Genomic DNA, 21,572 nt, shown 5'->3' with positions numbered 1-21,572 from the left:
GGCATCTTTGCCTAATAAATGCAGTCTGAACTCACTACCAAGCCACCAATTTCATCTCCACCTTTATTTAATTTGAAATTTATAGTTGGCTCTTCAGTTGTTCCCAAAGCAGGTTACAATTAAAACACAAATTTGTTTCCTGCAACTTGTTTTTTTTATGAAAAATATAGCATGAATACAACACACAGTTTATGCATTACACACATACATTTGTGTCTCAGCATCATCATACCTAAAAAGCTACTTCTGGGAATACAGGGGGGCAAGTACTCTGTCTGCACCTTGATTAGGCTCTGCCCCTCTTTGAACCAACAGCCTCCAAATCCCGCAAACTGGTTTAATGTGTGAAGTGTGTCAGGAATGCTGTGAGCTAGGAGTCAGCTGGTTTGCCCTTAATTCACATGTGAAATGCACACATCTCATGGGTAGTACTACAAGTTCTAACACAATGCTTGACATGTGCCACATCTTTGGATATACTTGACAGAACTTGTCACAAGGTACCACTAGTTACATTTATTTGACCAGCACATTATCTTAAGCAACTGCCTTGCTCCAAACACTGCTTCTTAATGTCCAGCCTTGTACATATGGGATATATGTATCCCATGTTTGTGATGTTATCAGTGCTACACATATTCCAGAGGACACACATCCCCTTTATAAATCTAGGTTCAGATCTTCTGGCTCAGAGCTTGGCTTCTGGAAAGGGGACCAGGTGTGCTTTGCACTCTTAATATTTAATAAAAACCCTAATGTCTATGCCAATGAAGGTTGTAGACTTAAGCATGGAAGCTCAGGGCAGTGAAAAATACATGCACACACATTAATGCTTGTGGACTGCTGGTTCTGATCTAAAACTAAGAGATTTAGTTACGGTAGTCCTTGCAGATATAAAAGCTGCTTGCCCTCAATCAAGCAGCCAATGTGATGCTTTCCAGAGCCTATCGGCCTCAGCCAGCATAAACTACAACTCTTACAAACCCTGATGGTTGGCTAACAACTTCTGGAAAGCACCTTGTTGGCTAGCCCTGCTCTGAATGGCTACCCCAGTACCAGGAGCGAAACTGGACATTAACTACAGCTGGAAGTTATGCCACAACTCTGAACAGAAGGCCTCCAGTACCTGCTGGGATGCTTCTGCTAGTATTTAAGATCAAATACATGATTGCTGCCAAGCAACCTTAATCATCTGCATTTGGTTTAGCAAAAAAGACCATTCGCTTAGGTAACTACTTGTGCACCAAAGTAATTTTTAAATGTTTTCACAAGACACTGGAGTCCAAACAACTATTTGCTTATACACAAAGGGGGTGCACATACCTAATCTTATTGAACATTGAAATCGGAGTTCACCTGCCCCATCTAAAATTCCTTCTGAAAGATTCAAAAGCTATTTGTGTGTTGCTGCTGTTTTAAGAAATAGTTATTAACTCCCCTTTGGGCACCCAAAAACCAAACACACTATATTTTGTGGATAAAAATCTGGAGGCCACAAGTTCCCCAATCTTTGATGTGACAGAGTATATTACATAGTACTTTTTCTATGTAGTTGTCACTGGTAGTTATATTTACATCCTGTCTTCCAAAGTACACAGCAGCATATGATTCTACCCCACTCCCATTTCTCTTTACAACAGTTCTGTGAGGTAGGTTAACACCAAGAGATAGTTATTGTTTCAGAGTCACGTGGTGAGCTTTATGGCTATGGGGAGAGTTGATTCTAAATCAGGGTCCTATTTTAACTGTTTTACCAACCTAGTGCCTCTCAGATGTTTTACACCACTCACCCATCCCCACTTAGCCTCCAGCTGGTCTGATTTAAATTGTCAGCCACACTTTTTAGAGCCCTGCCCTGTCCAAAATAGTTAAAGCTGAAACCCTGAGAACAGCTGACTACCAAAGTTGCCTATAAAACTCTGTGAATGTGATACAAACGGCAACGCCAAAAATTAATTGATCACATAATTTCTGACTTTAGGAAGAAAAATAGCTGGCATGTAACATTTATGTTGAGATAAGAGAGATTGTTTTCCACGCTCCCTTTACCAGTCACCCCAAAACAGTCATAAACTGAATCTTGCAGAGCTGAAGAGTGGAATAGGCCAGTTTGAAATCTCAAGTCAGGTTTTGTTATAGCCATTAACTCTCTTTCCCTTTATTGTTCAGGTCAGTTGTTTTGGCACATTCCCTGTCTTTTGTGGTTGCAAAAAGCTTGTAGAAGAGGCCAGTAAGTAACCAAATACCTCCACAAATAGAGAAGCAAAGAAATGGTATCTTAGAGTAGCAGACTTTGCAGATTGATGGAAAGTTAAGCATGTTGCATCTAAAGTCCCGCTCACGTTATGTGCATTTACTTAGAGGTGCTCAGCACAGCGTTCCGCTTCTCATAGGTGTGCTATTTTCAAAGATGAAACTTAATAAAAAACAATGACTTCTAGTGTGTGTCTCCTCCAAGCTTGTAAACAAATCGTCAGAGATTTTGATTTAAGTTTTGATTAAAAATTAAACATAGGTTTGAGATAAAAAAAGAGCCCCCTTCTTAAAAACTGCATTTGTTCCATAGTTTGTATATGTAACAGGGAAGGTATTTAACTGAGCAACTTTTATAGGGAAAACAACATGCAGTCTTCAGAACTGTTCATCAGAATCATGGCATGAAAAGTTCTGTGTAAAGCTCAGAAGCACCTATAATGCTGAATGTGCAAGAACGGATCCAATTATATACAAATGCATTTTCTACCTTGCACTTTTGAAAATAGTGGTTTGCCCTGCATTATCAACAATCTGGGATGAAATGTAAATACAAGATGATCTAGAAGCAGAGAGAGGGTAGACATATCTGCTAAATACTTAAGATCACCTTGTGGCTTGATAACCCTCATTTTTTTACCATGCCAAACACTTGCCAAAATTGTTGACTGAATCTCTTGGGCCCTGTGTGTTCAACTCCCTGACCCACAATAGCCTCTCAGGCCGTGCTCCCAACCTCACTTAAATACTTGTATGTACACACAAGAATGTCTCTATGTTCATCTGAAAATGGTGGAGGAATGTCAATCTACATTCGTTTTCTGTAAAATTCCCTTAGCCACTTTTTAAGACATTGGCTTGAAACTACCTGGTTATTCTGTAATAATCAAAAAGGTAAAATGTAAATATATCCATGTGCTTTTTATATGTAGTGTTTTTATATGTAGTGGTGGAAGTATTATTCTTTATACAGTAATGAGCCATATTTCATTACGTATGTACCAACCTGTCTTTAGAGACAACCTCTGAGGGTCACGCTCCTGAAAAAGGGACAACACAGCAAAGGAATAGCCAGGATTTCTAATTGTAGTTATTTATCACTGAAAGAATTTGTATCAATCAGTCCTATTCAATAGAATCTTGTTAAAAGGAAGACAGTATAATATTGTGCTTTGGCATATTGCAAACCATGTTAAGGATATTACACTTCTCTGAACATTCAGAAGATCAATATTTATTCTTACTTTATTCTAAGACATTTATCTTACCCAGCAGAAACAAAGACTATTGCTTTACATAGTATTCTATCGTATGTTAAGGCAATCCTTAAAATGGCTTGTCTATTTAAAAATCGGCTAAGCGTATTCATGTATCTAAGTAAAAGGTACAAGCAAACTTAAATAATAATTGGAACTTACCCATAGGACTATCAATACAACTTGCACAGAGCAATAAATGATCAATTATGCTGGTAATTACAATTTACTCAAACCTCTTCCCTATTTTGACAATTCTGTCTTCCTAAACAAGGCACACTGTAATATGGAGAGATTTTTCAAGCATCTTAACCCATCAATAATTAGCTGATATAGGAAGCAAAAATATTTTTTAAAAGTCAGCATTCCAGTGCTACTGTACACATTAATTACATTTAAATAATGTTTAAAAACAACAACTTCAGATAGCATTTGAAAATCATATTGCTGAAGACAGTGTTTAACAAGGAAGGGTAAAAAAGGGTTACTGTTGTTCATCGAAGTATTGGCGCGGATCGGTCATTTGTTACTGTTGGTCGGAGTTTCACGGTAGCAAAGGGATTTTCTCCACTGTAATAAAAAAACCCACAAGAATTTTAACTACAATATTTGGAACCATACAAAATATGTAGTTAGGAAGCTTATAATTTTGACAAAGTTGGGGGGTGAGGGGGCAGGCATTTAGAAAAGACCTGTTGCAGCTTTTAAAAACAGCAGAAGTAAAAACTCCTGGGTTTGACTGCAGATTATTGCCGTCTAATGCCCAATCCCCCTGCCCTTTCCACTTGGACCTGCTGCTGGGAAGAAGAGATGGCAGCTGGGGACCACACATTCCGTTGTGACCCAGCAAAGGAGAAGCCCTGTCTCTCTCCACTTTTCATCGGCTAGAAAGGATAGCTCAGCCAGTATAGCCTGAGACACTTAATCTCAGGGTTGTGGGTTCCAGCCCCATGCTGGGCAAAAGGTTCCTGCTTTGTAGGTGTTTGGACTAAATGACCCTTGTGGCCCCTTCCAGCTCTGCAATTATATGATCCTAAGGTTCTCCAGGTGACCATTTTCTTGCAAGGTGGTGGTAGTTATTGGGGGTAGTGGAGTAGAATGCCAGAGGCGACGTGATCATTTTATTTAGGGAAGGAAGCGAACAACACAGTTCACTGATGCCTCAATAATTTTATGTAAACCACTTTATGAGGCTTGCCTGAAAGGCAGTATAAACACGCTGAAAGTATATTGTAACACTTTATTGTGGAACTCAACAAGGTGCTTATCAAGGAGGAATGATCTAAGGGCCAACTTTCATTCTCCTCCCATAAACGTATACTCCAGTCTAGCCTCACAGGAGGTGATAAAACCACTTGAGTATTTGTGTTTATTATATCAAATGCCACCTCCTCCAAGGAGCTAGGGGAGCATAAGGCAATGGGCTTGGTTCTTTCCTTCTCTCCCACTTACTACAAGTAAGCTCTGTGGGGTAGGTTAGGTTGAGAGGGAATGACTCCCAAGATAATGCAGGCAGCTTCATGAGCCAACAGGGATTAGAGCATGGGGCTCCTTGACCACAGTTTAACATGCTAACTACACTACCACACTGGCTCCATGGTACCAGCATCATTGCATGTATGTTTCAGGAATCTGGTTAGCCACACTGGCACTGCTGACCTTGAGCCACAGCCTGGTGCTTTGTTCTCAAAACAGCTTTCTAGCTGGCTTTACAGAGTTTCTTAAATACATAAAGTAAAAATAAAATAGGATGACCCAGTTAAACTTTTAAAAATCATTACTGGCCACGCACTTCTCTTTCATAACTGCTTGTCTGAAGTATAAATTGAGATTGTAGAATCTCAATTATAATTTGTTTTAGCTTAAAATGGAACTGATAACAGGTCAACAGGGAGGGCTCGTTTACATAGAACAAGAAAGCAAGTTCCCCATACTGTTCTGCATAACAGCTCTCACTGCTGCTTATTTAATCTTACCCTGTTTTCAGCCCCCACTCTACTTTCAGCATAAAATGCTACCCAGGAAAAATCTGAGCAGACACCACGAGAGTCAGATCTCACACTGCATTTGCCTGCACTATAGGACTGAGGTTTGCTGCTGAATCAATTCATCTGTCATTTTTTGCTCTTCCAGAAGCAATATGGCAACTTAGATAATTTCAACTCATTTCCTGAAAAGCCAGTAGGGTAATCTGAATCATTCGCTAGAGTCTATGGGGGGAAAAAAGCCATCCCCAAGAAATCCAATTCCCCCCTTTCAAGACTTACACATTGGTTCATGCTCTTAATTATGTTAAAAAAAAAAATAAAACCCCTACCTTAGGAAAGGTGGTTTTATAATGCCATTCATGTCAGGTTTCTGAAAATGGAAAGAAAGTCATAATATGAAGCACTTAATACCAGGAATTATATGCTATTCAGGTAAGAAGATAGGTTTGTGAGTATTATTTACTACTTCCTCCTGTTGCTGCCATTTCAATGTGACTGTTAGCAGTAGATCAAGGCTTTCAAGAAAGCTGCATTGACACTGGTGCCAAAGCGGATGGCAGAAACACATTCACAGTAACAATTTCACCAGGCTTTCATCTGGATCTTTCAACCGTAGCCATTGTGGTTAAAACCACAGTTTCACTGGGGAAGATTTGCTTACTAGCTGCTGAAGCCAAACAACATAAAATAGGACCAGCACCTTAACAAGCAATGCAGTTGTCAGAAGCCAAGTGTTCTGTGGATTCCCTGGGGCAGAGCTGTATCACCTGTAACTTCCCCAGTTGAAAGCAGCCCACAAGCAGGGCCGTCTTTACCTGGGGGTGCAAGGGGTGCGCCAAATGCATACCTCTCGATCGGCGAGAGGTCAACAACTTTGGCCTCCCCCCTCCCAAATAAAAGTTAATTTGGGGGTGGCTAAACTAAATTTGGGGGTGCTGGGCGGATGTTTGCACCCCGGCGGTGCATATGCTAAAGACGACCCTGCCCACAAGACATGCATTGTGTCCTGCCAACTGCTTGACAACTGCCATCCTAGTTTCTAAAAACTCAGGCAAGCAGCAAAAACATTTATCAAGTTTACCAAGTCCTCTGGGAGGATGTGTGGCCACACATTGTTGTGCAGGCCTGCCTTAGGGTGCCTGGAATGACATATTGGGTGAGGTGTGTCTGTTTTCCTCTTTGTTACCTTTCAGGAAGAGTTTTAAAACACTCCTGTTTACCAAGGCGTTAGGCGGCTGAAAGCTGTTGTTCCTGGCAACCTTGGAATTATTGCTGTGAAAGCAGGTGATAGTTTTCAGATGTTTTAAATACGTTGTTAATTTGTTTTTAATGGTATTGTTTTTAACACTGATATGGCCCCGGGCTCCCTTGGGAGGAATAATAATATAATAATAATAATAATAATTTATTATTTATACCCCGCCCATCTGGCTGGGCTTCCCCAGCCACTCTGGGCAGCTTCCAAAAAAAATATTAAAATACTCTAATACATCAAACATTAAAAGCTTCCCTAAACAGGGCTGCCTTCAGATGTCTTCTAAAAGTCTGGTAGTTGTTGTTCTCTTTGACATATGGTGGGAGGGCGTTCCACAGGGAGGGCGCCACTAGCGAGAAGGCCCTCTGCCTGGTTCCCTGTAACTTGGCTTCTCGCAGTGAGGGAACCGCCAGAAGGCCCTCGGCACTGGACCTCAGTGTCCGGGTAGAATGATGGGGGTGGAGACGCTCCTTCAGATATACTGGACCAAGGCCGTTTAGGGCTTTAAAGGTCAGCACCAACACTTTGAATTGTGCTCGGAAACGTACTGGGAGCCAATGTAGGTCTTTTAAGACCGGTGTTATGTGGTCTCAGCGGCTGCTCCCAGTCACCAGTCTAGCTGCCGCGTTCTGGATTAGTTGTAGTTTCCGGGTCACCTTCAAACGTAGCCCCACGCAGAGCGCATTGCAGTAGTCCAAGCGGGAGATAACCAGAGCATGCACCACTCTGGCGAGACAGTCCGCAGGCATACAGGGTCTCAGCCTGCGTACCAGATGGAGCTGGTAAACAGCTGCCCTGGACACAGATTTGACCTGTGCCTCCATGGACAGCTGCGAGTCCAAAATGACTCCCAGGCTGCGCACCTGGTCCTTCAGGGGCACAGTTACCCCATTCAGGACCAGGGAATCCTCCACACCTGCCCGCCTCCTGTCCCCCCAAAACAGTACTTCTGTCTTGTCAGGATTCAACCTCAATCTGTTAGCTGCCATCCAACCTCCAACCGCCTCCAGGCACTCACACAGGACCTTCACCGCCTTCACCGGTTCTGATTTGAAAGAGAGGTAGTGCAACAACCCTCTGTACCCAGAAGGTGGCACTGCAGTTCTCTCACAAGGCTACAAATGTAGTCAGTTTCACAGCAAGGACAATGGAAGAGTAATCCTGCCACTTCAACAGAATGTATCATCTTCTCACACAAACATATGCTAATATAGGTTTCATTTTATTATTACCTATGTTACACAAAGAGATAGAATAAATTAACTCTATAAATCAATGCAAAAAAAGAGAAGATGTCGATATGTTTCCCTGCAAGCAATCCCATTATTTCTGAGTGTTAAAATACCTGAGAGAAATGAGCAGTCTAAAAACGACATATTTAATGAAACATGAATTACTGCCAGCACTCACTCGACTATGTTGATATACATCACATAGCTTATCTGTAACTCACCTTGAGTCCCCAGAGGGGGGAAAGGCGGGGAAGCAGCTGAACAGAGTGGCAAGGCATGATCCCACCTGCAGCCCTTTCATAAAAGGCAGCTTACAAACTGAAGGTGTGGCATGCGGATCAGGCCCAAACTAGGCCCACTGATGTCACATGACAGTAGTAGGGCCAGCTCATACAGGCTCATTTTAATTGAACTCTTGTGTTGCTTGATTGTAGTTTTAATGAATGCTGTTCTATTGTTTTACTTCAGTGTTCCTTTAATTTAATGGAAGTTGTTTTATTAATCAGCGGATATAATTTTAAAAACGAAAGGGACTGCCTGACCACCTCTCCCGCCACCAGTACTCTAATTTGCACAACAGCATTTGGTTCCATATTCAGGTTACACAGCTTAGAATGGCCTGTTAATTTTTCTATGTCCTCATAAAATGCTTTTCCAAAGATGAGTCCCTCCAGAATGTACTGGGGTAAATTAATGGCAAGAAATACAGTCCACTGATGCTCAATTCATACAGTAATTTAGCTGGGCTCTAGTCACCTCTTTGCTTGTCAAACAAATCACAAAGAACTCCCTGTACTGCTTTGCTAAGCAACTTTCTCCAGTCTAATAAATCTGTAAAACTCTTGCTCTCATAATTGCTGTTAAAGGACTATTTGTTGATCAAATTAGTCTCACTAGCTGACTGCAGACCTAAGAGAGTCAATATAGAATTCTGACACTGTACGATGGTTAAGACTTTTTCTTTTATCCAAAAGAAGCTAAGACTGCAAAGCATGACAAAATATGGGCCAGCTGAGATTTAACAGTATCCCATAGTTTAGTGTTAGGAGAATGAGCTGCAGTGAGCCTCAGACACTCCCCACCCCTTCCAACATGGCCACAAGGAGGAGTTTGGAAGTGCTTGCTTCTGTTTTACATTAACTGAAGCTTGCTGTATCATCCAAGTCTGGAAAAAAGTGTGATTAATCTTAATGGTGGCTAATTGAAATAAACAAGCTTCATGAACTTTGGTTCAAAAATGTATTGTTTCAACTAAGCAGAATTAAGAATGGTGATGGTTTAGGGTTCATGCCAAGCTGCGGTTTAACTAAGACAGAAGCTTTGATTTTGCTGCTGCACCAGAGAGGAAAGACTGTGTATGGAACATACATGCCTTAGACACTGTGAGGCTTATTCTTGTAATACTAAAGCATAGTATAAGTGGACATTTAACTGTTCTTCTGCCATGTGAAAACTCTTGCTGACTGGGTAAGAGTAGGAATCATGTCATTGTCTCACTGCTGCCAAAGGTTTTTTTGTGACCCTTCAAACACCTTATAACTCAAATTTATCTTTTTAAAATTAAAAAATAAGCTTATTGATACTCCTATAGGCACCCCAGTTAGATACTGTGTTGCCAAAAGGTCTTTTTGTGGCCATCCAAGCTCCTCACTCACCCATATGTCATCAAAAAAATATATTCTTATTACTGACCATTCCTGTGGGTTCCCTGCTGTGATTCTGTAATGTGAAAGGGTTAATATGACCCTTCCAAGAACCCCCCAAATAAAATAAATCATTTTTTTAATTAGTAACACCCACATTTACAGTTTGCCCCCCTGGAGGATTGACCACGGGAGAATGTGATCCAAAAAAAGGTGAACAACCACTATTTTATACTGTATCAGAGACTAAGTCAATGTTAAGTACTTTAGCCGCACTGACTAGGATGAAAAAAGTCAGTCTCTTTTTCCTCCTGGGATAAACAAAACAGTAGGCACAATCCACAAGGATGTTCTCTTGAACAAGCTTTCTGGAGTAAATGGGGTATCAGTAAGAGCACTGCTCTGGATCTGCATGGCTCTCATTGCTTCCAATGGGATGTGCTCTGGAGAATGTGCTTTCACATAATGCCCAACAACTGGAATGAAACAACTCAAGCTGTTTGTATTTCTCCCTGCAAGTGTGACTCTCTGTATACAAAAAGTGATCACCCAGTTTTGAGAACTATGAAAGTCTGGAATTTGATGATCCAGAATACCTTTCTTCAGCCTGCAAGGTCTCCCTCTTTTAAGAAAGCCTTTAGAGATTTGCTGATGTTTTCGGGGTACTTATTTGAACTGTTTCTAGTCACAAGTCATTATGCTTGTAACTGAAATGCAGATACATTTGATGTCTTCTGCATTTTCTGTGTATTTATGATTTGCAAGGAAAGCAGCATATAAGACTGAGAGAAAAGCATTATATAATTATCAGGTTTTTGGATGCTGTAAGCCAGAAGGAATGGTGAAAGAAGGGCCTGCTCAGTGGCAGTACCCCATTGGTGGAACTCTTCTTGGCGGAGATTCAGTTTTCCTTCACATTGCCATATTTCAGATGACAACTGAAAACATATTAGTTCCCTCATGTCTTTGCTGCATAGCTGGAGCGCAGTTTAAAAAAAAATGCTGCCTGCTACATTTTGCTTTAGTTGCTGATTTTGGTTTTAATCATTCTTTGTATTGATTTACTCTGTATGGTTATTCTTAGCTATCCTGGGCTCCTTCAGGAGGAAAGGAGGGATACAAAAATGAAATTAATAATAGGTTGCATCCAACTAAGCTTTACTCAGAGTAAACCCATTTAAATTAATGGATCTAAGTCAGCCATTTACATTAATTTTAGTGGGTCTTCTCTGCGTAGGACTAATATGGAATATAATCTAATAATGTTTTATAGATGACTAATATAGTTTGAAAAGTGACTTGAAAATGCCTGTCTATGCATTTGCCTTCAAATACCTTCCACATTTTTGATTGCACACTTTTGTCACTAATTTCGAAAAGCTACATATTGACAAGAGTACTCAGACTACCGTATGTTGCAGATTCCAATTTTATACCAGCATTTTAGTGGCATGCGATTTGATCAATAAGAAGGTAGGATGCATTCCACTTGATCTCTTATCCAGTTCAAACACCTGACACCTGAAATGCTAATTAAAGTTACTGTAGCTATTAAATATTTAATTCTGTCCTACTGGTTCTCCATTTAATTCAGGTACAGTAAGTAGCTGAGAACCCTGTCTAGCAATTAATTTGATGGAAAGATGTACATCTGGAATCAAGAGAAAATTTGCTATGGAATTACATACATTTAGGACTTGTAAGTAATCTGCCCCATTGTGTGTGCTTTAGCTCTAAACAAACCTGTTATAGGAAAGCACATGAAACCTTTCAAGGAAGATTAAAAATAAATATGCAATATGCATTTTTCAAATATTTTTGAAGACTATGTTCCAGAGAAATGCTACTTACTGGTTGCTATTATGGAGTCAAATATATGAAAGAGAGGTGGATATAATCTCATATTTCATGAGGATATTTCCATGTTCATTGAGATTTGCACAAAACTAAACAATGCTTCAGCGGGCAGCATGCAAATTCACAGGTATACTCACAAGAGAGGTACTTTCTGGTTTGGCTACTGGTGCTTTAAGAGTAGAACTTTTAGAAGATTCCAGCCTTGCTTCTGAAGTTGCTCTTGTTTGTCCAGGTACCAAGTAATCTGGTGGGGGAAGGATAACCGTACCTCTCTCTGCTAAGTTTACTGAGCTGATGCTTCGGATATGTGCAGGACTAAAGGAAAGAAAACCAACCATTAAAACGAATAGAAACAATGAACAGGGCAGTTCCAGCTCACTGTGAATTTCCTTTTTGCTCCTTGGGGTTAGAGTAGTTGATTTTTATAGATAGAGCCTTCAGATATTATATTTTTCTGAGGGGCAGAAACCATGTCTTCCCATTTGGAATTAGGAATGTGAAGCATAGCTAATCTAGCAAGACATATACCCAACTCAAGAAGAATGACAGGCAGAAGAATGTGTCCAAGGGTCAAAACTACTGCGCGTCTGTGCTCCTTAAAACTTTTGTTTATGCTCAGAAAACCACAATGGGCAGAAAGAGATGAGTGTACTATTACAGACTGCCCTGTGCCTTCCAAGAAAGAAGCCTATGTTTGCCAAAATCCACTGTGTCTGTTAATGCTTGCACACACTTACAGATAAATTAAACAGAGCCTACCCATTGGGAAATTACCCATTGGGTCTCACATACAGTTTTGCTCTGTTTGACAAGCTACCGTGCACCCAGTACAGCAGGTGTAAACTTGTACTGAATATAGATTGTGTTTGCTTAGCACTATGTGAGGCCTGGTATGGTAGTGTTGGACTAAACTGGGGTGGGCTTAGTTCTAATACCTGCTCAACTTTACTGAGTAGCTTTGGGCTAATTGCTGTCTCTCAACCTAACTCCACATACAGGGTTGCTATAAGTCTGAAGCATGGGAGAAGAACCATGTATGCCACCATGAATTCAGGGGAGAAAGGATGGGATAAAAATATAATAACTAATGTAGCATGGGGTAGTTCTATTAATTTCAACGGAGCTACTTATTTGGGGTTGGTTAGAGTGGTCCAAGTATGACAAGATGGGACATAAATAAAGGTATAAAAGTAAGTAATAACGTTTAAGCAAGATCATAGATGGAATCTACACACATATAAAAAACGCTGTGAAAATGCTTTTTTAAAAAGCGTTTTGAAAAATACATTGAATTTGGCATAGCTCACTGTCACCACCTAGTGTCACATTTGTATACTGCACCTTACAACACATTTAAAACATTTTATTTGCAGTTGTACAGCTGAGTCTATAGTTATATTTAGGGAGACTGCTTTTATCTTTTGTTTTAAAAGCACATCCCTTGAAAGTGTTAAAATGTGCTATATAAATCCTAGGGGAAATAGTATTACCTTGGCACTGGCACACGAATCGCCTCCTCCACTGGTTCTTCCAGAGGCTTTGTGTATGATGATGGGAACCATCCTTTTCTAGAATGGAACATAATAATAAATTACCACCTTATGGAAGCTCCAAATCCTATCCTTTAAAGCAACTGCACTGTATGGAATAGCAGTACACGTGCCAGGATTGCTCCATGCTCCCTCTAGGTTCAGAGCAGGATGCAGTTGAGTTCCAGTTGCTGGAGAACAGCAGGAGAAGGGAGCTCATGTCCTGATTGTGGGCTTTCTGGAAGCATCTGCTGTGCCACTGTGAGACACAGCATGCTTCCATCAGATTCTCAGGATGGTTTATTTAAAAAAGCAATGACATTAAAACGTAAATGCAGAAACTTAAATGAAAAGGGAATCAAAAGCAGCATAATGCAGTCAGTGGGATTGAAGCTGTAGCTAAAAAGCTCTGGACAATAAAAATGCACCTTGTCTGGTGCCAAAAGGGCAATACTGTAAGTGCCAGGCAAACCTGCATGGGGACAGAAATACATAACTGGGCTCCCACCACCAATTAGGCCTCTCTCTGGTATCTCTTACTATCTTCATCTCAGATACTCTGAAGACCTACAGTACACCTTCTATTGAAGATAATAAAATCAGGGCAGGTAGGTATAGAGTTAGGTGGTCCTTCAAATATGCTAGGGGTTCTTAATTCTGATTTTAAAATTACAAAACTGCTCCTGCATCAAAATTTCTCTGTAGGTCCATCTGGCATTCCTACAGCTGACAGCATCCAGAACATTTAAGCATCATTAACAATAAAACGAGTGTATCTGAACCAGTGTATCTGAAGAAGTGTGCATGCACACGAAAGCTCATACCAAGAACTAACTTAGTTGGTCTTTAAGGTGCTACTGGAAGGAAAATTTTTGTTTTGTTTTGAATAAAACGAGGGTGGGGAATGGGGAGCTCCACTGCTTTAAAACTCTCTTCTCATCTTGGAATCAGGAGACATGTGGATTAACTTACGCTTTAGTCACATCATGTTCTCCGTACAGCCAGCCATCCCTTTCTTCAGATATAAGTAGTGTGATGATATCTCCCTGTGCAAAACTAAGTAGAGTCTTGTTACTCTCAGCAGTGTGAGGAAATATTGTTTTAACTTTTGGCCGTTTCATTATATTTAGTCCTGTGGCAACAGAGGTTGATCGTGATAAACTGGAATCATCCGCGTGATCTGATTAACAAAAAACAGCAACATAGAACTGGATCAAACAAAAACAAGTTAAAATGGAATTGAATAACAACAATGAACACTTTTCCTATCCTCACTCAAACTTCCAATTAACTATGGGGTTAAGTGCAAGAATTAAATTAAGTTTTTGTATTTTAACTTTTGTATGTTTTTAAGTATGGTTGTATTTATTTTAATTATTTTATTGTTTTACCTTTTGTAAACTGCTTTGCAGGTTTTTTTACAATCAAGTGGTGTATACATTTTATGAAACAAATACATTAACTAAAATAGTCATTTTCACAAGAATATGCCTTTTCAACACACCTACACACACACACACACACACAAAATGCTTACCTGTTGAATTATTTAATCTCTCTGAAGGTGCCTTTGGGGCCATTGACGGGTTGTTAAACATGTCAACTAAAGGACTAGTATAGGCTCTCCCTGTGGGTGCAGGGGGTACTCTGGGGGAACTTCTATGAAGCGAGTCATAATTGTTTCCAAGCTAGTGACACAAAATTAACATTAAGCATCAGTACAATGATATAATGTCATATATCAACAACTTTGTCCACACATGCAAACAGGAGTAGAAGGTTGAAAAACACTGGGTATCAACTCAGTGCAGATCCATTGAAATTAATTGGCACAACTAATATAGATCTATGGGTCTATTCTGAACAGAACTCTGTCGGAGACAACCTGTCATTTTTCTTTGAATATTTCAGCAGCTGGGTTTAAAAACTTTATCCAGTATAAGGCATGATAAAAAGCATGTGGATGGGGGAGATCTAGATCTCTACCCTTCCATATGGCCTACCAGTTGAAGACCAGAGCTCTAATACCATTTGCCCCCATCAGCAGCAACATAAAGCTCTGAGAATGTGACTTAGTTGCTGCTTTAGAAGTCATTGGTTGTATTCAACACAGCATTCAACTAACTGATTGTTTTGTTGTGCAAGGAGAAATCTCTCTTGTTTCTCCCTCTGCATCCGCTAGGGTGGAATCTACACGCATATAAAAACCGTTCTGAAAATGCTTTGTTTTTAAGCGTTTTTAAAAATACATTGAATTTTCCATAAGATTCACCGCCGCCATCTAGTGTCACACTGTATATTGCACTTAAAACACACTTAAAACGTTTGCTGTATAGCTGAGTCCTAAGTCTGTTCTGTGGTTCTTGCAACTATTTAGTTGAATACTGCCCCATGTCTGGAACCTGGAATCATTTTAATACATTTCTCCTTTTCCCTATCCAGCTGTTGTTCTCAGGAAGGAGCTTGTAATCAACAGAGAATTCCTCACCATACTGCTTCTTTCTATCATTGGCGAAGGCAAAGGAGTTCCTGATATTGGAGTGGAGCCAGGGGTCTTTATCTCTTCTATCATGGTCATGATTTTCTCTGGCACTTTGGTAGCATCGCTGCAAGTTTCTAACCAATTAGGCAACTTGGCGTTAAGTAACTCTGAGCACTACAAAAAATATGAGTGAGTTAAAAATAAGATTATATGCTTTTCAGATTAAAATCTTATCTGTGTGTACAGATATCTTTAATGCAAGGTTCTTGCCAAATTCTATTGGCAATGTGAACTATAACATACTGTAGCACCTGCATATAGCTTGTTTGGAAAAAATATACTTCCCCATCACAGAAATGCAGCGCTTTATGTATGATCTCCTATAGAAAATAAAAATAAAATTCTTTATGAAACATGCTTACTTTATAGGGATGTAGTCACAAACAATAAACCACCACAGGCTCTGTGTTGTGGCTTGAATTTTCATTTACGGGTCTAGTTTTTCCAATAATTTAAATGTCTTGTGTCACAATCAAAGAAAATGGAGCCTAAAATGAATGCCTTTAGAGTGTACTCTGTGTTGTGGAAAACCTCAGCATCCCCACAAAACCAAGTTTTTCTGACAACTTAGCGTCTCCTCTCATACTAACCTCTACATGGTAATATTGCATATGTTGAGCAAAACTGCAGTGCTTGTCAACCAGAAAACAGAATCTTTTTTTTTCTTCAAGTAGAGCTTCTCTGCAACCTTCAGCAATAAATCTTTGAATATCACTCTGTCGAGAAGTCACTGTTTCCAAATACTAAATAAAATAATAAATAATAGATCACAACAGAGAAAACTTGACACATTCTTCTTACACAACTCGGATCCAAAAGCAACCTTAATGTCTTAACCCAATCTCAAACAGAAATAAACAACGTGGTTGCCGTTCTCTGATCTCACAATAAATTTATCACCTATAAATGCATTTATCTAAATGCTTCATCTGCAAATCAATGCAACACTTCCAAGAGGTACAAGGAACATCACACCCTTTGAACTTAATCAAGTCTAAGATACAGTTGTACCTTGGTTTTCGAATAGCTTAGTTCTCGAATGTTTTGGCTCCCGAACGCCGCAAACCCAGAAGTGAGGGTTCCAAATTTGCAAACTATTTTTGGAAGCCTAACATTTGACAGGGCTTCCACAGCTTCCGATTGGCTGCAGGAGCTTCCTGCAGCCAATCCAAAGCTGCATTTGGGTTTCTGAATGTTTTGGAAGTGAAACAGACTTCTGGAACGGATTCTGTTCAACTTCTGAGGTATGACTGTTTTTGAATTGGAGATGGAATGGCTTGGATCTAGAATTTCATGAGCTGAAGCCACTCACTCGGCGGGTTTTCCCATCCTCCTTCCCATCACAGTTAGATGTGGTACAAGGGGTTGCAATGGGAAGACACCAGGGGAGTGCACTAACCTCAGTTTCTTTATGCTCATATTTTGTTGCATTCCTTCCCCCTTGACTTTTCCTTCGGATTTTCTTCAGTTCAGCCTGAGATTTTTCCAAAGAATCCAATTTGCTTCTGTGTTCATTCTGGTATCTCTTCAAAGTAGCCTGCAATCGAAGCATTCAGAAATCTTATATTAGAATATAATAATCAGCTGATGACGTTGGAAGCTCAGCTCCCTGTTGCAGCAAGCAAATTCTTTAGGATATACATATGCAACCAATGCCAGCATAATAATATAAAACAAGTATCATTCTGCTATAGTAGCAAAAGAAAAATTGGCAGTACAATGACTGTGTGCCTCTCTCACAAGAGGTCTGGAGGGTGGCAACATGAGAATGGGCCTTTTCTGCAGTGGCTCCGTTTGTGAAATGTTCTTCCCAGGGAGGTTCAGCTGGTGCCTTCATTATATACCTTTAGGTACCAGGCAAAAACGTTCCTCTTCAACCAGACCTTTGGCTGATTAGCATCTTATACCCCTTTTAAGTGTGTTTGTGTGAGGGGGAAGGGAGGTTTATTGGTTTGGTTTTTTTGTTCTTGTTTTTATCATGGATTTTGTGTTTTTATTTTATGCTGTGAACTGCCCTGAGATCTATGGATAAAGGGTGGTATGCAAATTAAATAAATAAGAATAAGAATGTGCTGCAGTTTGTTTCCTCCATCTAGTATCAGCAACTTTCACGTGGAAAACATTAGAGCAGCCAAACATAAATAAATAGTTTTTCAAAAGAAACCTGAGAATGAAAACAATTTGAGCTGTATTTGTTCAAGATTTCGTATGTATTGCTGTCATCTTCTTGTAGACAACACGCGGAACAGTTGCTAAACCTGCCAAGGATCTTAGAAATAAAAAGAGGAAGATTGATGTTTCTTGATTTGGAGCAAAATGTATATAATCCTGGTCTTTTAAAAATGCCTCTTGCTTATGTATGCAAATATCTCCCTGTGCTCTTAGGAACTCTGGTGACCTTGGGTTGATGCAATGGAATATCTGACTGACTGGCATGGAACGTCTTCCTCAAAATGACATTTAAAGCAGGTATCTAATCATTTCACATGTTACACATGATACATGCCTGTTGACATGGTTCATTAAAAAATGTTTATTTTCCACATACAAATGCATGAAATTCTTCCCAACAGGTTTTCCTAATAGAAACTTCTCTCTACCTAATTTCCTGTGTCATTCAGCTATGTCATAAAAGTTGACTATGATCCTAGAATATTCTGTTTAAGTCAGAGACTCATATCCAGCCCTTAAGTCAATTCACAAGAGTTCTGTAACAGGCCACCATTTGCCACAAAAATAGCTTATCTGCTGTACTCAGTATGGATTTCTTGGGGAAATTCATCAAGATATCACACAGTTTATACATTCTGCCCTCAGTTTGTGGCAGAGTTATATTTTTCTAGCAATATGCTAGGGTAATCCAGCTATGAGATACTTGTAATTCTATCTTTGTTGATAAGCACAAGCAAAACTATTAAGAAGATGCAAATTAAATTGATAGCCAGTGATTTAGTTTTGTTCTACCCAGTATTTGTGCCCACACCTGCTGAACTTTCAGACAAGACAAATGTAGTTAAGTTCCTGATTTATGAAACCCTTTCTAGCATAGGCCGACACCACTGTTTTTATCCCAGCAGATGTCCAGATGCTACTATTTTAATTAGTTATTTTAAAAAACACATAGGAACTGGCTGGTGTATGTATTCAAATAATTGAGAGATTATATTCCCATACTGAGAAGCCTTGCTTGTGGTCCTCATGCCTAATGAGATTTGCAGGGTGGAGACCCATGGGTCGGGTTTTTTCCCTGCAGTGGCCCCATGCCTTTGGAACAACCTCCCCTTTCTGGTGTGTCTATGACATTGCTGCCTTTTCACTGTCAGGTGAAGAAGCACCTCTTTGCCAAGATTTGGGATAGGGATATATGCGCTAATTGAATTTTTGTTGCTGTTTCTGTTTTAACTTGTAACTGGATGTTTGCATTTGGTTTTATGTGCTTTAATGCTTTTGTTTAATCTTTTGGTTTTAAGTGTATGTAATTCCATCCTGGGACCTTTAAGTGAAGGACAGATCACAATTATGTTTAATAAAATAAATAAAATTGGCCGATCAAGGATTTGTTCTCATGTATTTTTGCATCTTAAATGTATCTAAGGAGACATTTGGAATGCCTTCCATCGGTCCGCAGGATATCCAAGACTATTTCTGTGAAGGTGGGCTTCATTTTACTTTGATCAAGTTGGTTTTGGTAAGACAATTACCAATGTGAAAGTATTCAAAAGATGAAAGCTTAACGTCAGGATTCTGAATATTGCATCACTTTCATATACGTCCACAAAGCTGCTGCTTGAGATGCATGATCAGGCCCTTGACTGCTTGACTTTAAGTCATAGTGTCTGGCTGTCAGTTATTCTCCACTACAAAAATTTAATAACTGAGCCACTGCATAATATAACAATAAATATGCCATTATCGGCCTTCCTTTGACTAGTTAATATCTTAGCTTTAATCCTTGCTTTAATTTTTAAGACATTTTTGCCAATGATTAATATCTCCATCAGATATAAAAATAGGTAAAATCTGAATATATAACATCTAGGAACCCAAAACACCTTAGTTATAGCTATATGTACAAATCAGGATAAATGTAATTTAGTATTTTTGGAATTCTTAACGTTTCAGCCTTGAAGACAACACATGTAGATTGGCAAAGTTGATATACTACAAACATCAACAGAGATATTAAGGACTGAACTTAGAGCCCTAAATCATAAAAATTGCTGTAAGCACAGGGGCTCTGCTCCACGTGTAAAACCTTCCCAACCTGCTTCGGGAAAGTCATTTCTTGTGCTATTTGCCAACACTAAGTAGCACATACGATAAGATAATCATATAAATGATTAATCTTCTCTGGCACTGAAAAACAATATACTTACATTCATGTATTTTACATCTAGTTCAGTCTTCTTCTCCAGCTCAGATATAATCTCTTTATGGAATTTCTTGAACTGCAAGAGTAAATGGATAACCGTGTAGTTAAAGGGTTAGTTTACACACAAAGGTTCCTCCCCCCCATAGGTTTTTTTTTTTAAAAAAGAGGTTAAAATATTGCATAGGTATTTACTTACACTTTCTTCTAAGCTGTCATTCAGTTTCTTCTGTGCAATAGAAATCTCTATGAGAACATGCCCTGTTGACAAACACAATTAATTAATTTTTATACTGTTCTTCATCATTTGCGATCCCTATGTTACAAACGTGGCTACTTATAGATTAAAGCATGGTATGACAAATTAAACAAGATAAAACTGAATCAAATCACATCAAAACATACAACAGATGGTGATTCCTCAATTACAGTTGGCCAAAACAAACCAGCCACCCCCAAAATACCAGGTGAAGAGGTAGGTGTTCAGTGGACTCAGTGGAGTATTAGCAACCATTGCTTGTAAAGTCAATAAAGTCATTACAATATTTCAATTAACTGCTCTGCTCAGCATTGGTGGCTGTGTTCTGTACTCGTTGCAGCTTCTGTTACATCTTCAAAATCAGGCCCATGTAGAATGCATTATAATAATCTAATCAGGAGGTTACTAGTGCATGGATAACTTTGGCAAGGCTATCTTGATCCAGATATGGTGACAGCTGGAGCAGCAGCCATAGCTGGAAAAAGGTACCTTCTGAGCATCCACTTAGCTGGATCAAGAACTAGCCCAGACTACACACTGCTCCTTCAAGGGGAGTGCAGTTAACATTTTTTTTCTGTTCTGGTAACTTTTATGATGAAAGACAGTAAATAGAAGTATTCAACAGCACATAGTCTATCTGGATATTCTTTTTTGAGCCCTTACCACAAAAAGCAAAACAAATTTTAGAGTAAAAATTATACATGGCCACAGTTACTCACAATTGCTAATTGACATCAATATATTTTACAATACTACCTTATAAACATTACATGGCATTTCTTTCTTTTATAGAACTATAAGCTTGGTGGATCAGGGTAATGTTATGGACGTAGTGTATCTTGATTTCAGTAAGGCCTTTTGACAAAGTCCCCTATGATATTCTTACAGAGAAGCTGGTAAAATGTGGGTTGAACAAGGTAACTTAGGTGGATTTGTAGCTGGTTTTCTGACCGAACCCAAAGAGTGCTCACTAATGGTTGCTCATCATCCTGGGAAAAAAGGACAAGTGGGGTGCTGCAGGGTTCTGTCCTGGGCTTGTTATTGTTCATCTTTATAAACAACTTGGATGAAGGAATTGAGGGAATGCTCATCAAATTTGCAGATGACATGAAACTGGGAGGGCTAGCTAATGCTGCAGAAGACAGAATTGGGATTCAATATTACCTTAATAGATTGGCAAATTGGGCCAAAACCAACAAAATAAATTTCAACAGGGACAAATGTAAGCTTCTACACTTAGGCAGGAATAACCAGCTGCACAAATATAAAATGGGTTGTACCTGGTTTGCCAGTATTACATGTGAAAAAGATCTAGGAGTCTTAGTAGACCATAAGCTTAAAATGAGTCAACAGTGTGACACAGCAGCAAAGAATAAGAAGAAGAAAATC

At 39.4% G+C, this 21,572-nt stretch overlaps 1 protein-coding gene across 3 annotated transcripts in view; it reads right to left on the bottom strand.

Moving 5' to 3' along the window:
- Positions 1-49: 49 nt before the first annotated feature.
- The window catches only part of BAIAP2L1 (BAR/IMD domain containing adaptor protein 2 like 1), a 59,547-nt gene continuing 38,024 nt past the window's right edge, over positions 50-21,572 (bottom strand). For 2 of the 3 annotated variants that reach the window (XM_083585258.1, XM_083585259.1), the window contains 11 exons: positions 20,124-20,185; positions 19,932-20,003; positions 16,955-17,092; positions 16,146-16,298; positions 15,502-15,669; positions 14,551-14,701; positions 13,986-14,193; positions 12,975-13,052; positions 11,622-11,799; positions 5,827-5,867; positions 50-4,079 (listed from right to left, as the gene is read on the bottom strand). In XM_083585258.1, coding sequence (XP_083441384.1) covers positions 4,004-4,079; positions 5,827-5,867; positions 11,622-11,799; positions 12,975-13,052; positions 13,986-14,193; positions 14,551-14,701; positions 15,502-15,669; positions 16,146-16,298; positions 16,955-17,092; positions 19,932-20,003; positions 20,124-20,185 — 1,325 coding nt within the window. In that variant the 3' untranslated portion in view covers positions 50-4,003. The remainder of the gene's footprint in view (positions 4,080-5,826; positions 5,868-11,621; positions 11,800-12,974; positions 13,053-13,985; positions 14,194-14,550; positions 14,702-15,501; positions 15,670-16,145; positions 16,299-16,954; positions 17,093-19,931; positions 20,004-20,123; positions 20,186-21,572) is intronic. The other variant, XR_014541412.1, reaches the window with a different exon arrangement.

The sequence above is a fragment of the Podarcis filfolensis genome (assembly GCF_964270895.1).
Source record: "Podarcis filfolensis genome assembly, chromosome: 14".
Lineage (NCBI taxonomy): Eukaryota > Metazoa > Chordata > Lepidosauria > Squamata > Lacertidae > Podarcis > Podarcis filfolensis.
Note: the sequence above shows the minus strand (reverse complement) of the source record. Positions and strands in the feature narration are given on the sequence as shown.